General features: G+C 32.1%; 1 protein-coding gene across 2 annotated transcripts in view; it reads left to right on the top strand.

The window, feature by feature from the left end:
• The window catches only part of LOC145328804 (glutamate-gated chloride channel-like), a 118,671-nt gene that overhangs the window by 19,666 nt on the left and 82,860 nt on the right, over window positions 1–16,145 (top strand). For both annotated transcript variants that reach the window (XM_080172676.1, XM_080172677.1), the window contains 3 exons: window positions 6,960–7,028; window positions 7,235–7,309; window positions 10,011–10,090. In XM_080172676.1, the coding sequence (XP_080028802.1) occupies window positions 6,960–7,028; window positions 7,235–7,309; window positions 10,011–10,090 (224 nt within the window). The remainder of the gene's footprint in view (window positions 1–6,959; window positions 7,029–7,234; window positions 7,310–10,010; window positions 10,091–16,145) is intronic.

The following is a 16,145-nucleotide window of genomic DNA, read 5'->3' as shown; positions in this document are numbered from 1 at the left end:
TATAGTTTTTCATCATTGGTGATGTAAATTAATTTATCACCCATTGTCTTATCCCTTAATATCCCTGACTATTTGTTCTGTTATTCAGCAGCACTCATTATACTATTCCTTATTAGAATAGCAGCTGAGCTATCTTATAACTAGGGTATCTCTAAGTCTTATTTGCATCGTAATATACAATTTTAAGATTTTTTATCTGTAGCTTGAGATTTCGATAACTACTGAACCGATTGAGTTCTCCATTTTACAATATCCCCACATAGATCCGTGGATGGTTTTAGGATATTTTTGTTTTTTTAATTTTTAGTATTTAAGTCTTAGAGTTATTTTCTGCTATATTGTCCTTCTCTACTGCCTCAAATGCAGAGCCCCTAGATGTTAGGGGCGAGGCCGCTAGTAATTACTTACAACAGCAGTTGAACAACTTTTTAAAATGAATGAATTATCGTGATAACTGCCACATAAGTTATTCTTCTATCATAATGATTTAAAAGCATATTTTATTTCTTAATTATAGAACTGCACTTTTAATGGATGTTTTATATGAAAACTGTTGATAGCTCGTTATTGCTGCGCTACTTGCAGACATGCATTATTCTTCTTTATTTTTTTGAGATATGATATCATAACATGCTTCAATATTACAACAAAGCTAGAATAACACATTTTTTTATGTGTTTTTGTCTTGTTATAGAAAAGAACTTTGCTTTGAATATAAGAGATGATGATTAAACTCTCCCCCCACTACATTTTTAGTTTTTAAAAATGTAAATAAAAAATTTATCTTGGGAGTGTGGTGAAACCCTCCTTCAAAATAGCTATAAATCTTTTCAAGACCTGTGAGAAGCTTCACTGTAAAGGAGAACCATATCGCTTTGGCGGTTAGAGATTCTTTGCTACAGACAAACAAAATTCTTACTAAAGGATATAATTATTTAAAAGTATTTTATATTTATATATTGCGATATTGATATTACTTCATAGTACATCATTTCACGTCAGGAGGGGGGGGGGGGGGATAATACAATGGATGCTAAATTGATATACATTCCCAATGATGATAATAGTTATTTCTTTCATCGTACTATAAACTGCTTTCCGCGGATATAGAATGTACAATTATAAGATTAAAACCAGTTTTTTAGCCCCGAGGTGCCGAAGGGCTAAAAAACTGGTTTTAATCTTATGATTGTACATTTTTATATTCGTAGAAAGCTGGATATAATACGATGCTAGACATAGTTTTTTCGTATGGATGAGAACCGGTTCCTTTCCACCGGATTCGAATGAATACGAGAAATAACATTACTCCTTTGTAGATTTAAACTTTTGATTAAAGAGTTTTGACATTACAAGTTTGGAAATAACCAATGACAATTCAATAATAATAATACCCATTGAACACGATATTGAGTTCTAAGATAGTGGAAGATGGTGATCATAACTATTTTCAGATATCTTCAAACTTGATATAACCCCCTCTCTTTTTACATTCCCTTTGAAGTGGATTATTCTGGATTATCTATTATGTGATAAGGTGTTTATACAAGTGCGCCAATGTTTTTTTTTTTATAAAATTGTTAAAAAATGACATCTGTTTGGTTTTCCTTTGCAATTAAGCTTTTTTTAGGTACAGGGAAGGTTTTTAACTATTTTGGGAGAGCGTATCTTCACCCTCCCAATTTAAAATCCCCCCCCAAATTTTTTTTCTGAATATTTCTTATTAAAACTCAAATTAAAAAGTAGAAGGGCGGTTGACTTATTCCCCTCCCACCTTAAGAACACTTAGAGGCTTCTTGGGGGCGTTCGTTGTCCCTAGTCTTTCTTAAAATAAAAGCTATGTCTTGCATTTTTTTCAATTAGGTGTTTGATCACGAATTTAATATGGTAAAAATATTTTTCTTATTTAATTGTTATCCTAATAAGATAAAAGTTATGCTTGAAAATTGTTTTAATAGCTCTTATTATATGTTGCATTTTTAGATAAACGTGAGAGTTGTGATCAGAATTTGCGTATCATTTGTACTCTTTTGCGTCATTGCGTATTTTCAGATTTGTATTACCTGTCATCGAAGTCTAAAACTTTGGGTACTTGAGTAATTTAGAATGCACTCTCCCCTCCCTCCATGTTCACGTCCATATTGAGGACACATTACATAGATTCCAAGAGTTCAGACAGAATGACTGAAGACACCATGACCAAGATTTGGCATTAGATTTTTGTATACAAAAATATCTTTAAAACATTAGACTAAAAAAAATGGTACCCAAAGTTTTTACCCAAATTAAACATATCAGTGGCGTGCGAACCGAAGGGGGCAGTTGGGGCAATCGCCCCCCCCTAGCGACCAAAACGCCCCCCCCCTGCCCCCCCCTAGCAACCGCCCCCCCTGCCCCCCCCTAAATGTTAAAAAATGCCCCATTTTGCCCCCCCCTGGTCAACAAAAATGCCCCTTTTTGCCCCCTACCCTACAAAAAGCAAAACTATCCCAGTTTCCAAAACAAAGATCAAAGATCAAGAAATACTCCAAAAAAAATTTTTTGCGCTTCGCGCCAAACAGACAGTTACTATTCATTTAACCTTACCAATCTTTTTAATTAGTGTAGAAATTAGGTTATAATCTTTTTTCACTGAACATAACAAACCAGGTTATAGGAAGTATTTTATTTTGTATAATATAAACTTTTTACCAAAGAAATTTGTACATCCCCAATGATGATACACAAAATTACCCCTTATATAGATTACAATTAGTGGATGAAATGTAGGGAAACTCGACTTAATTAACCAACCAATCAAAATTCCATTAAAGTCCCTAAAGTTGTTGAGCCAACGAATAAGTTAATTTAATATGAAATATTGGGGTCTAGTGTAATAAATAGCCCAAAAACCCCTCCCTCCCTGCATATTTGAAGAAAAAAATTTGCGCTTCGCGCCCTTCTAAATGGTTTCTGCTATGAAATATTGGGGACTAGTGTAATAAATAGCCCAAAAACCCCTCCCTCCCTGCATATTTAAAGAAAAAAATTTGCGCTTCGCGCCCTTCCAAATGGTTTCTGCTATGAAATATTGGGGACTAGTGTAATAAATAGCCCAAAAACCCATCCCTCCCTGCATATTTGAAGAAAAAAATTTGCGCTTCGCGCCCTTCTAAATGGTTTCTGCTATGAAATATTGGGGACTAGTGTAATAAATAGCCTAAAAACGTCTCCCTCCCTGCATATTTGAAGAAAAAAATTTGCGCTTCGCGCCCTTCCAAATGGTTTCTGCTATGAAATATTGGGGACTAGTGTAATAAATAGCCCAAAAACCCCTTCCTTCCTGCATATTTGAAGAAAAAAATTTGCGCTTCGCACCCTTCCAAATGGTTTCTGCTATGAAATATTGGGGACTAGTGTAATAAATAGCCCAAAAACCCCTCCCTCCCTGCATATTTGAAAAAAAAAATTTGCGCTTCACGCCCTTCCAAATGGTTTCTGCTATGAAATATTGGGGACTAGTGTAATAAATAGCCCAAAAACCCTTTCCTTCCTGCATATTTGAAGAAAAAAATTTGCGTTTCGCGCCCTTCCAAATGGTTTCTGCTATGAAATATTGGGGACTAGTGTAATAAATAGCCCAAAAACCCATCCCTCCCTGCATATTTGAAGAAAAAAATTTGCGCTTCGCGCCCTTCCAAATGGTTTCTGCTATGAAATATTGGGGACTAGTGTAATAAATAGCCCAAAAACCCCTCCCTCCCTGCATATTTGAAGAAAAAAATTTTTGCTTCACGCCCTTCCAAATGGTTTCTGCTATGAAATATTGGGGACTAGTGTAATAAATAGCCCAAAAACCCCTTCCTCCCTGCATATTTGAAGAAAAAAATTTGCGCTTCGCGCCCTTCCAAATGGTTTCTGCTTTTTATCACAATGAAAGGACAAGTAATTTTTTTTTATTTTTTGCATTATATCTTTGGTTTTTATGGTATGATAAATTTTTTTGTGGATTATAATATTAAAAAAAATAAAATTTCTTGCTGTTTCGAGCATCCAGTATGTAATTTACTTTGACTGTCATCACACAACATACAGGAAAAAGGATTTGTGACTTTTTCTACCTAAAATATATATTTATTTCAACAGATGCTCTTTAAATCTACTTGTCTGTATTCTTATTAATGGTTTTTGTGCTTTGCCACTTAAAGATGTTGTCATCCTTGTTGTCAAACAATAAAGAAATATTTAATATCATTTTTTCATATTAGGTTAATTTTTGGTAAATTATTTCCAAAATGAGTGTTTTTATCTCCCCCCCCCAATTTTTTTTAATGGGGTTATTCGTCCTTCCTGCTGAGATTTTATAACATCCCCTTCCACCCATTAAAAATGTTTTGTGGTGGAGGGGGGGGGGGGGGAAAGGTTAATTTATCTTCTGTACTATTTTTTCGAAGATGCCTTCTAGCTCCCTTTCCTTTGGTCATCGCAGGGTGGGGAGAAGGAATGGGGGAGAAGAGATGGGGGGGGGAAGAGATGGGGGGGGAGAGGTGGGGGATATAAATGGGAAATAGGGATGGGGGAAGGGATGGGGAAGAAGGGATAAGGACTAGGAGGCCCATAATCAAATAATCCCACCCCTTAAAACGCCCTTATTTAAAATTAGTATATATAATCAAAATGCCCCCCCCTAAAGCAAAGTGCCCCCCCGGGGCACTTTGATTTAGGGGGGGGCAAAATTTTACAAATTCTTCAAAATGCCCCCCCCTAGACAAAGTGCTTCGCACGCCACTGAAACATATTACCTCATTCTAGCTTTAAAAAAAAAACTTTGAAGACTTATATAATTCTAATGTACGAACCAGCAGTGTCAAACACTTACAAACAATTTCAATATACGAAAATGGAAATTTTGTTATTATAAATGCAAGGGGCTATAGCACTTACACATCCAGCAAATTTACAGTTGATGTATTTTTGGCAAAATGTTTTCTTCCTTTTTCTAATGCCATTAATACATCCAACACAGGCAAAAATATATCCAATATTTTAATTCATATGTGAAAAATACATCTGACACTGGTATTTACTCATCCATACTTTTTCAATTATATTTCATAAATACATCCAACACTGGCAAATATACATCTAGATTAATTTATAAGAATATTTATTTATTTACAATTAATTAGATTTTGTACAGTATGTATAGGTTTTAAATTTTTGCCCTATTAGTTTAGTTACTTTCCCCCTATTTACTTCCCTTTTTCTCAAGATGCTCCCTACAAAACATCAATACATTTGCGCAGGTGGTCAAATTATTGTGGATAAAACCACTCAAGTACATTCCCTGCTATTTATTTTTTAGGATTTTTGGAAAACATACAAAAGGTTTTAATTTTTTCCCCCAATAAATATTCAATTTTTTTCAATTGATCCATGTTTAAAAGTTTGTTTATGTTTATTTTAAATATCTACTACACCCTTTTTCCTTTTTAGTTATAACAACAAGATGAACAACTTCGAGCTATATTGAAGTACTGTTCTTTATTAGGTTTAGCTTAAAGCATTTTAAGATTTAAATATATCAAGTTATGCTTTACTACATTATAAGTTCTTTGTTTCATTAAATTACAATTCAGTTAAATAACTAAAGATAAAATAACAGATTTCATTGTTTCAATAAATAAAATACAAATATTTGATAAAATAAATCTTAATTAAGATGTTGTAGATATGACTAAATTTCCTAGAAAAATTCTAAAATAGGGTTGTGAGATTTGGGTAGGGTAAGGTTTAAGAAAGGGATAAATAGTTTGGAAAACATAAAATTTTTATTATGTTCAGAAGAATATATAAAATATTAAAATATAACTATGCAGTGTATTTTAAACACAAGGAGTAATGTTCATCTCTATTACTCTATCCATCTTTGTACATAGTTTATTTACTGGTTGATTTATTAACTGTTTATTTGAAATTAAAAAAAGATATCATAAAGAACATGTCCTTATAAAAAAAGACAACTTTACATATATATTATAATTTAAATCTTTATCATGCTTATTATTTTAACCTGACAAATATATTATAACTCAAATAATATAAAAGTTGTTTTCTTATTATTTTTAATTAAATTTCTATGGATGTTTAAATGCCAGTGTTGGATGTATTTATGACATATAATTGAAAACATATGGATGTGTAAATGCCAGTGTCAGATGTATTTTTGACATATGTATTAAAATATTGGATGTATTTTTGCCAGTGTTGGATGTATTTATGGCATGAGAATCGATTTTACTGTCATTTATACAGTAAAAATTCAGTTTGTCATAAATACATCCATTGCACTGGCAAAAATACATCCACTTTAAATTTGCTGGATGTGTTAATGGCAGTCCCCAAATGCGAGTGTGCATCCATTTTTCTACTATTTTCTTATCCCTTAAAATAGTACTTGTTGATCAGCTATTTTATATTGGAGTAATTTTTTTATAAAATTGTGAACACATTGTACATAAAACTAGTCTCTATTATTGTTCATGTATGTAGACAAAGAGCATTTCACTTTATTTCCTCACATATCAAATGTCTCACATGTAAATCAAGAAAGATAGGATTCTCCTAGGGTTACAGGTATAACACAAAGGATTATAAATTAATTTTCATTCCAGAGACTTCATTCCTCATTGGTAGATTCAAATTATTTGATAAAAGTATTTATCTATCTGTCTATTTTTGTATCCATCTTTCTGTGTGTCCCTTTTTCTGTTCATTTATATCTCTTTTTATCTATCTACATTAAAATCTATAAATCTCTTTACTTATTAATCTTTCTATCTATCCATCTTTTTATTAATCTCTCTTTATTGTTCTATCTATCTTTCTATCATTCTATAAAAAAAATTCTCTATCTATCTAACTTTTTTTATCTATCTTTCCTATTGTTATTTTCTTTCTACCATTTTTATCTATTTAAGGACTATACAACAGATCTGTATTTGAAGAACAGATGGACAGATGATAGACTCTCAGATCCCGGGAGAGAGGTAAAAAAATCTTCCCTAAATTTTCTCAGTAAAAAAATTGCTTTGGAAATTATATCATCCAAAAATTTCGTCGTTCTTATAGCTGGAATAAATCTTGTATTAATAAATATAAAAAATCTTTGTATGCCGTAAATTATGTTTAAATTGGAAGAGTTATTTTGTTTGATTGATCTTCTAGGTTAATAAATCTATTCTCTTAATTCCAGGAGCCATTGGACCTGGCAGATCCGAACCTGGTTAAAGCCATCTGGAAGCCTGAAGTATTTTTCCCCAATGCAAAGGTTGGTGTTTTTTATCATTTGTAGTTAAGGAAGCGGTTTGTTGGTCAGTTTATACTTACATGTAATCGTACATGTATTTACTTTCGGATAACAGATATCCGGCTGGTTTATAATGTCGGATATCCGGTATAATGTCGGATATCCGGTATAATGTCGGATATCCGGTATAATGCCGGATATTAAATCAACTGGAATCCGGCCCAAAAAGTATCTGGCCCAACCCTATATAAGACTGATTTTCAATGATTATATCCTTTTCTAAAAAATGTACCATTCATGATATATTTGAAACAAAATAACGAGACAAAAACTTTTTTATCCGACTACCTTCACATCTGATGTGAAATCACTTTCACATATCACATTGTATATTACTAGCTCCTACGCCCCTAGAAGCATCAAGGGGCGTTTAAGGTGGGGGGGGGGGGGAAGTCCAACCCCCCCCCCCACAATTAAAATTTAAGTTTCAAAAAGAATTCTTTTTTAAAATCTTTAGGGGAGGGCATTTTCTGGGAGTATGGAGATACCCTCCCCCAAAATAGTTTTAAAAAAAAACTTTCCTATACATTCCTGTATATACGAAAAAGCTTCACTCTAAAAGAGAACCATATAGGTTCAGCGGTTAGCGAGATCCTTCGCTACAAAAAGTTTATACAACAGGATTACAACAGCATATATCCAATTTACCTCTTATTACACTAATAAAAGGTAAAATGCTCTGGACCAACACAGGTTCATCTTATTACCTGTCACAGTTAGAACTTACAAGGGTTGGTTGTCTGAAGGACGTTTGACCATAGAATCATGTTTAAGCAAAGTTTGGTTTAGAGATACACTTATAGAAGATCTCGTGGTGTATCCCGTCCTTAAAGGCTATACGAGGCTAAACATTCATTTTGTGAATGGAGAAAGTCACACAAAAAATCAGACATGTGACGCCATAAAAATGAGGGAGATGAGAGGAGAAGCGGGAAAGAAAACTCCTATAAAGAGATGGATAATCACTCATTTTTATGACGTCACATGTCTGATTTTTTAGTGACTTTTTACTCCATTTTTGTACATAAACTTTGAATGTGATCCTATGCAGAAGTGAATGCCCACTTTTAAAACTTGAAAATACATCCTGAAAGTGTAAAGATTTTCGATACAGACTAAAAGCTATGAGAACAAACAAATACAGCAAAAATCAAATAATTAGAAAAAGTTGGTTACTACTCATATAGCAGATAAAAATAAATTTCATCCCCTCAAAAGAATATAAGATATAGATACGTAATTGCTTTTAGGTAAGAGGAATTGAATTGCAGCTGTGTTTAGTGCCCTAGGAAAATGTGGATAGATGTTACCACTTTTGGCCTACCTACTATAATGACGTCATTGTAGAGGGAGAGAGAAAAGGGAAGGGGGAAAGAACCCGAGTAGAAAAGAGATGGGGATTCCTGACGTCAATAGAATAGTAAGGAAAAAAGCTGTGACACTATCCCCATTTTGCTTGGGCACTATAGACAACTACATTAAATTTTACAGGCAAATAAACTAGTAGCATATAAAACAGCATCCTTTAACAGACGGGCAGAATTTGAAATTGTAGAGTAGCTTCGCTTTTAAATTATTTTGTGTTTGACTTTGTACTTTTGTAAAAAAAAAATGAAATATTGACAATAAACTTTTTAGATGTATTGTGTATTCAATATTCATGCACTTTGAAAACAAAAGGAATATTGTTTTTACCTTTTCCATAATCTATTGGGTTTTTTTTATTGCACCCATATTAAAAAAAAAACATACGTCCGTCCAGAACTGATAGCTGTTTTTGTTAATTTAAGCATGTTATAATTGTCCTATTGATTTCAAACTTTGCATGGTGATTCCTGTAGTAGTTAGATACGATTTACAAAGCGTATCGTCTTTATAATCGTTACCAGAATATCCGTAGGTTCATTTTAAACATGTTGATTTTTAACTTTTTAAACAACAAAATTTTTATGTGATATAATAATCCGATTGCTCTGATTTTTGAAATATTGATTCCTAGGACAACAAATGTTATAAGCGAAGCATCTCTTTACTCAATTACTAGATATGTTAGTATGTCCTTAAACATTATCCTATATTTAAGCAGTTTTTTAACAAATTTACTTACAATTTTGTTTCGACTGTTATACATTTATCTTCTGATTATTCAGTTTTGACACTCAACAAGTATTAATGGTTGTTTGTCCTATTATTTTAGAGCTTCGCTTTTATGGATGTTGTCATCCTTATTTTCTATGCATTAAGTAGTAAGAGGTATATGAAAGGATACATTTTTTAAAATTTAAATATCGGAAGTTTTCATGGAGACTAATCTTGTTCTATTGAATTTTTTACAGACTCTAAATGTACAACACTATTGTGCATAGAAAAATACACAATAGTATAATAATACATTTACTTTCTTCTATAAATCTGCATTTATTCACTGTTTGGTTATAAGGATTGAAATTGGACTTTAAATCATTCTGATCTAAAAGATAATTATTGACACATTTCTCTTATTCGAATCTTTGGGTAACTTTTATAAAATCTTGATTGGTTGGTTTAAATCAGCAATGTTATAACTTTTTAACCAATAATATCAAATCTACAAAAGAAGGAGTAATTTTCTTTATTTTCTTATTAAAAAATTACTAAGATATTAAGCTTGTTCATTTTACAGGAGGGCGACTTTCAGTTTGTGACGATGCCCAATCTTCTGATCAGAATTCATCCTGACGGTCAGATACTCTACATTCTCAGGTAAGGTGTAAACAGACAGACACGTAATTACAGAATAGCTTTTCATACAATTTTTATGTTGTTAATGTATACAGATTTATTTTACATCCTAAGGCATAAGCCGAGCAATAATCAACTCTACATAAACAAGTAAAACATTTCCAGCATAACTTCGAAACCGTTTAATATCCGCTGGATTAGAACCGGTTGTAAGCCCTACTGGAAAATCATGTATTGTATCGTTTTACACAGTTTTCGACGAGAAAAAAAAATGTACAATCTTAATATTAAACCAGTTTTGTTAGCCTGTGCCTTCGGCATCTCAGGGCTAATAAAACTTGTTTGAATCTTATAATTGTACATTTAATATCCAAAGAAAGCTGTTTATAATACGATGCAACAAATAACTATTTAGAAGTTTTAACTGGGCAGGACAATTTTATCATTAAAAAGTACATTTTAGTTTATGTAATGGTCCATACCTAAGGATAGAAAAGACGATAAAAAGTTATGTTGAAAAACATATCTAACTGAATTTGTTGTAATAAAAACTCAAAAAAAAAATGAAAATATGCTCATAACCATAACAATAACAATTTAAATTTTTCTGCATATTACCTCGATATAATACAATTTTATAAGGTTAACATTCATATAATTAAATTATTATTCCTAAGCGAAATACAATTAAACAAGGATGGCAAAGGTACAAAACTGCAGGTCCTGATCCATAAGGTCTCCAGAAAACTTTGAACGGCTCCTGTGGCCTCAATTTTGGAGACTTCAAAATTAAACCATATGTCTATATGAAGCTTTATGTCATTGGATTTTTGTAACAGACTTTGGCAGTTTTCCCGCCGAACACTGGCGAAGACAGCTGTACTACCTTAGCCCCCCCCCCCCCCAAAAAAAAAAGAAATATACGTTTTAAGCCTCACGGAAATCAACCTTTTAGAATTCTAAAAATCAGCTCGAGGACTAAATCTGACCCAAATAAGGCAATCTCTCTCTTTTTTTAAATAAAATATCTAAACGGGTTTTAATTTGAGGCTTAATCGCGGCTGAAGTATGGCTGCCGGGCCCTGTGTTTTTATCCATATTCATTAATTCCATATAGTAAGTACTTGAATATGTGTATATAAAAGTATATAAAAGTATGTGGACTACGCTTTTCACCACTTTCGAAAAACAAGGACCATAAAATCCATTATATCGAAACTGGTCAAATAAGACATTCTGATCACCGTGAAATAGTAAAAGTTTTTGTATTTGTATCATAATTACTCAGAAATCAACATATTTAAATAAAGACTTTCTGATAATTATTTGAATTGCTTTTCTTTGAAGATTATACTTCATTGGTTCAGGAATCCTAATTCAAGGCTTAGTATTTATATGGCAATTCTAACCTATGCTAAACGACTACAACAAAAGACATCAATCTTAATAATTAATTTTCAAAAAGAAAAACAAGGGGGGGGGGGTAACTAGGTTTTTTATTCCACTTAAACTTGAAAGGATATTAAGAACAATTTTGCTCATTTTAAAAATTGTACATATGCATTATGCACGAATACTTTTTATTTTTCCATGGAAGCAGAATTACAAAATTAGGATAAGGGACGAATTCATACTCCACAAATTCAAAAAAAAAACATTTGATACCATAGCATCAATAATTACTTTATAAACATAACCATTTTTTAAATTACAAGATTTCAAATATTTTTATTTGTCATGCATGTTTAGTTCAGAGGTGGATTCTTAAAAAAAATTTGCCCAACTAATCGCTTAGTGGGGCAAAATTGTTTTCGTGATACATCCTCCAAAATCATATAAAAATCTACAAAAATTAAACAAAATCTTATGTTAATAACCCTTCTATGATTTTGTTTAATTTTTGTAGATTTTTAATGTGATTTTGGTGGATTTTTCACGAAAACAATTTTGTTCCATCACGCGATGGGGCAAATTTTTTTTAAGAATCCACCTGTGAATATTTGAAAATAAATGTATAAATATAGATGCACAACCAGACATGGATCCCCCGGTTTGGGACCTTTTTCGTCTGCTAGCTGTGTGGATTTATTATATCGTGTTAAATGTCTTTCCTTGTAAAATGTGAAGCATATGAAAGAACATATGATAAGTTAGCTAAAAATAGTTAAATTTAGCTTTCTACAACTATCATAATTTTACTGGAATGGATCGTACAACAAACAAATATACGTGAGGTATATTTCTGCTAGAATTTCTTCTTTAAGTTTGTCAGATTTTGGGGCCAGTTTGGGCATCTAGATAGAGATGAGATATACTGTATCTATTGTTCCGGCGAAGACGTTTAACTTTAAAATTAAATTTTGAGTGTCATCTCTTTCATGCACTCACTGAGTATTGTAAAACTATTTTGATTACGGGATAAGGGGATATTTAAATGTACTATATGTACTAGAGGCCTCTAGGGGCACTTAAAAGAAGGGTTGTGGTGGATTTTTTATGGGGAGGGGGGTTATTGTTTTCTAGGACTTATTTCACTTTGAAGGTTGGTGGTACCTTTCCCCAAAATACATCCTTCGACATATGTCAAGCTTTAATGTAAAAGAGAAACATATCTGTTCACCGTTTAGCGATGTCATGTAACATTTATTAAAAATAAAAAAGTAGTTTTTAATTCAAAAATATCTCTTTTTATTTATCCGTGAGTTTCTTGTTTAAATAAACATTTACATTCAAGAAGTATTCAGCTATAATCACGGAGGGTGGGGATATGGACTCAGAAATTGCTTCTGTACATAAAGTTTAAAATACATAATCTGTCTTAAGTTTTTTTTTAGTTTAGGCATTTCTAATAAATCGTAATTGGTTAGTTCCAAGTTAGTCTTATCACTTAGGATCCCTGGTTATAATCAAAGAATTTTCTTTACTTTATTTTAGAATAACAACTCTGTCCATATTGAAAGTTTAGGTAAGGTCCCTTTCGTGGCAACACCTCTTAAGGAGGTGTTTCGTCGTATTTTCATAATAGCTCTTCCCCTTTTTCTACCACTTGCGAGGGGCTCTAACCCTGCTGGGCCAATTACCTAAACCTGCGGGGCAATCACCTAACCTAACCTTTCAAAAGCTACTGTGAAAATACGACGAAACGTCCCTTAAGAGGCGTTGCTATGGAAGGGACTATACCCGAAAGTTTTACTTAAAGTCGACGTAATTAACTTTTCCTTTCTATCTCTGTTTTTCCTTGTTTCTTTATTTATTCATCTTTTCTCTATTACTTCTCAACGTTTTGTTATACTTTTGAAAGGCAAGCGAACATAATTAATCCCTTAAACCTCCCTCCCCCCCCTATATTCAAACGTTTCAGAATACTTTTGTGCATATTCTCCTATAAGCTAATGCCCTGCAGGGCACTTATTACCTTATTTGACCTAGAAAATTTATAATTAAGTTTTTGGTCCACTTTTAGTTGAAGGGAAATTACCGAAAAAAGTTTTGATAATTAATAATTAATAAAGGTAAAGTTGATCTTTCCTCTGGAGAAATAATTTTATAATGGGTGTACAGGAGTGACATTTGGCTGTAAGTTATGCTGGTACTCAATGTTGATTGGTTAAAAATAACAGTGTCAAGATTTTGAACAAATAATTTTAAATTTTTTAACATTTTTGGTTGTAAAGATTTCAAAATAAACCCCCAAAGTTTTATGCCAATGAATGGCAGAACAAGTTTTAAAGATTTTGGGGTCAAAATAAATATTCAGTGCAATGTCCTTTCCCTCCCTGGTTACTAGTGTTACTCCATTAGAATAATTATAAAACTCAAGAATTATAATTAAGAAACTCTCTCTCCTACACACACACACACACACACACACACACTATAAAACTCTCTCTCTCTTTTCTTTCTATCCATCTATCTGTTTATTCATAAAAAAAAACAAGGACAATTAAGATCATATGTAGCGTAACAATAAGAAACCCTCTCTCTCTTTCTCTTACTATTTCATAAAATAAAAAAAAACAATTATGCTCATAAGTAGCATGACAATAAATACAAAGACATTTAGCAAGCCGTTTTACAAATGTTTGAAATTAGAAGTCTATGTGTAATGAAAGTTGTCGCAAATATAGTTATTATATAGTTTGTTTTACATATTTTCAGACTTTCGAAACAGCGTAAAGTGCCTTAAAAATATGACGTCATACAATATAAAGTACCAATGATAGGCCAGTATGAATTCTAATCGAAATTTATACTGGTCTCTCATTTGTCACTTGTATTGTATGTCATTTTTGGCGGTTCTTTACGCTGTTTCCAGACTTTCTAATGCAATATTTGGGACGTACAGACATATTTGACTTACAGAGCGTCTACGCCACTTAGTAATAAGACGTACAGACATATTCAATGTAGAGAGTAGCTGTGCTACTTCAGGAAAACGAACAAATAATATCCAAAAATGTGTTTAACTTGTTTAACTTTGCATTGTGTGAACGTGCGGATTTTACAAAGCTACTCATTTATCATTCAGCTTGTTGAGTGTGATGAGAATAATATTTAAATTCTGTTAAAATACTCAGGGATCTAAAGGGATAAGACGATGGAAAATAAATTGAAATACATGCCCAAGGATGATTACCAAATTACGCAATCTGTAGATTACCATTTTAAAAGCGAAGCTTTTCTATAGTTAGGGTAGGCCCGTCCGTACGTCCGTCCAGACGGATAGCTTTTTTCTTTAATTTGGGCATGTTAGAATTGTCCTATCGATTTCAAACTTTGCATGGTAATCCCTGTAGTAGTTAGGTACGTTTTAGAAAGCGTAGCAACTCTATATTCATTACCAGAACGTCCGAACCTCCATTTTAAACATGTTGATTTTTTTATTTTCTAACAACTAATTTTTATGTGATGTAATTATCCGATTGTTCTGATTTTTGGTATACTTATTCCTGGGACAACAAAGTACAATACTATAAGAAAAGCAACTTTATAATCAAGTCCTAAAAATGTAATTATGTCCATAAACATTATCCTGTATCAATTTTACTCAACAAATTTACTCACAATTTTGCTTTTACTCTTATACATTTATGTTCTGATTATTCAGAGTTAATATCCGGTTGTTTTACCGTTTCAGAGCTTCGCTTCTATGGATGTTGTCATCCTTGTTTGGTTGAAAAGGTCGGACACTTTTAGTTTGCATACAACAAATCAAAATTCAATAATAGTATCCAAAGTTTTTGTGACAACGAATAAGATAACGCGGCAAAATCAAAGAAAAAATTTAAGAAAGGGGGGGGGGGAACTATAGATCAAGTTCTAAACTAACGCGAGCGGTTAAAGAATTACCTTTAGACAGACAAAACAAATATTTGGGAAAAAAACTGTTTTATTCATATTTTTACATACAATTATTTATTATACAATTTTAATTTTCTTATTTCAATAGCATAAAGTATTAGTTGGAAATTATCTAATCTCCGCTATCTCTGAAAGTAGTTATACAAGTTTTGTATTTGTTAAAGTATAGGTAAACACGAAGATTACATATATTGTTTTTTTTCTTCAGCTTAATTTCCCGTATTTTTTTACTTTTTATAACATTTTTAATGGCATGATTTTCATTGTATTTTAATTTTGACTTGATTTTCAAATTCTTAAAGAATTTAGCTTTAAAAAAACATTAACTTTTAGTTTTAACAAGGATGACAACATTCATAAAAGCGAAGCTATGAAACGGTAGGAAAAACGAACATTAAGCAGAATATAAATGACATAAAAGTTTAAACAAAATTTTAAGTAGATTTGTTGCAAAACTGCTTAAATATAGGATACTTTTTAAGGGTAAACTTACAGTTTTAGGACTTGATTATAAAGATGCTTCGCTTAAGATTGTACCTTGTTGTAATAGGAATCAGAATTTTTTTTTGCCGAGTTCTGTAGGAAGGTTGGAGGTTAGCCACCCCCACCCTTCTTCCCCCCAGAAGAAAATAAAAAACTATTATTTGATATATTGATAGATAGATAGCCCCAAATTATTTAATAAAATTTCTTAAAATATGAAGATACATGTATA

The sequence above is a fragment of the Acartia tonsa genome, chromosome 9 (assembly GCF_053477335.1).
Source record: "Acartia tonsa isolate MP-2025a chromosome 9, ASM5347733v1, whole genome shotgun sequence".
Classification (NCBI taxonomy): Eukaryota; Metazoa; Arthropoda; class Copepoda; order Calanoida; family Acartiidae; genus Acartia; species Acartia tonsa.
This window is presented reverse-complemented; position numbering and strand designations above follow the sequence as displayed.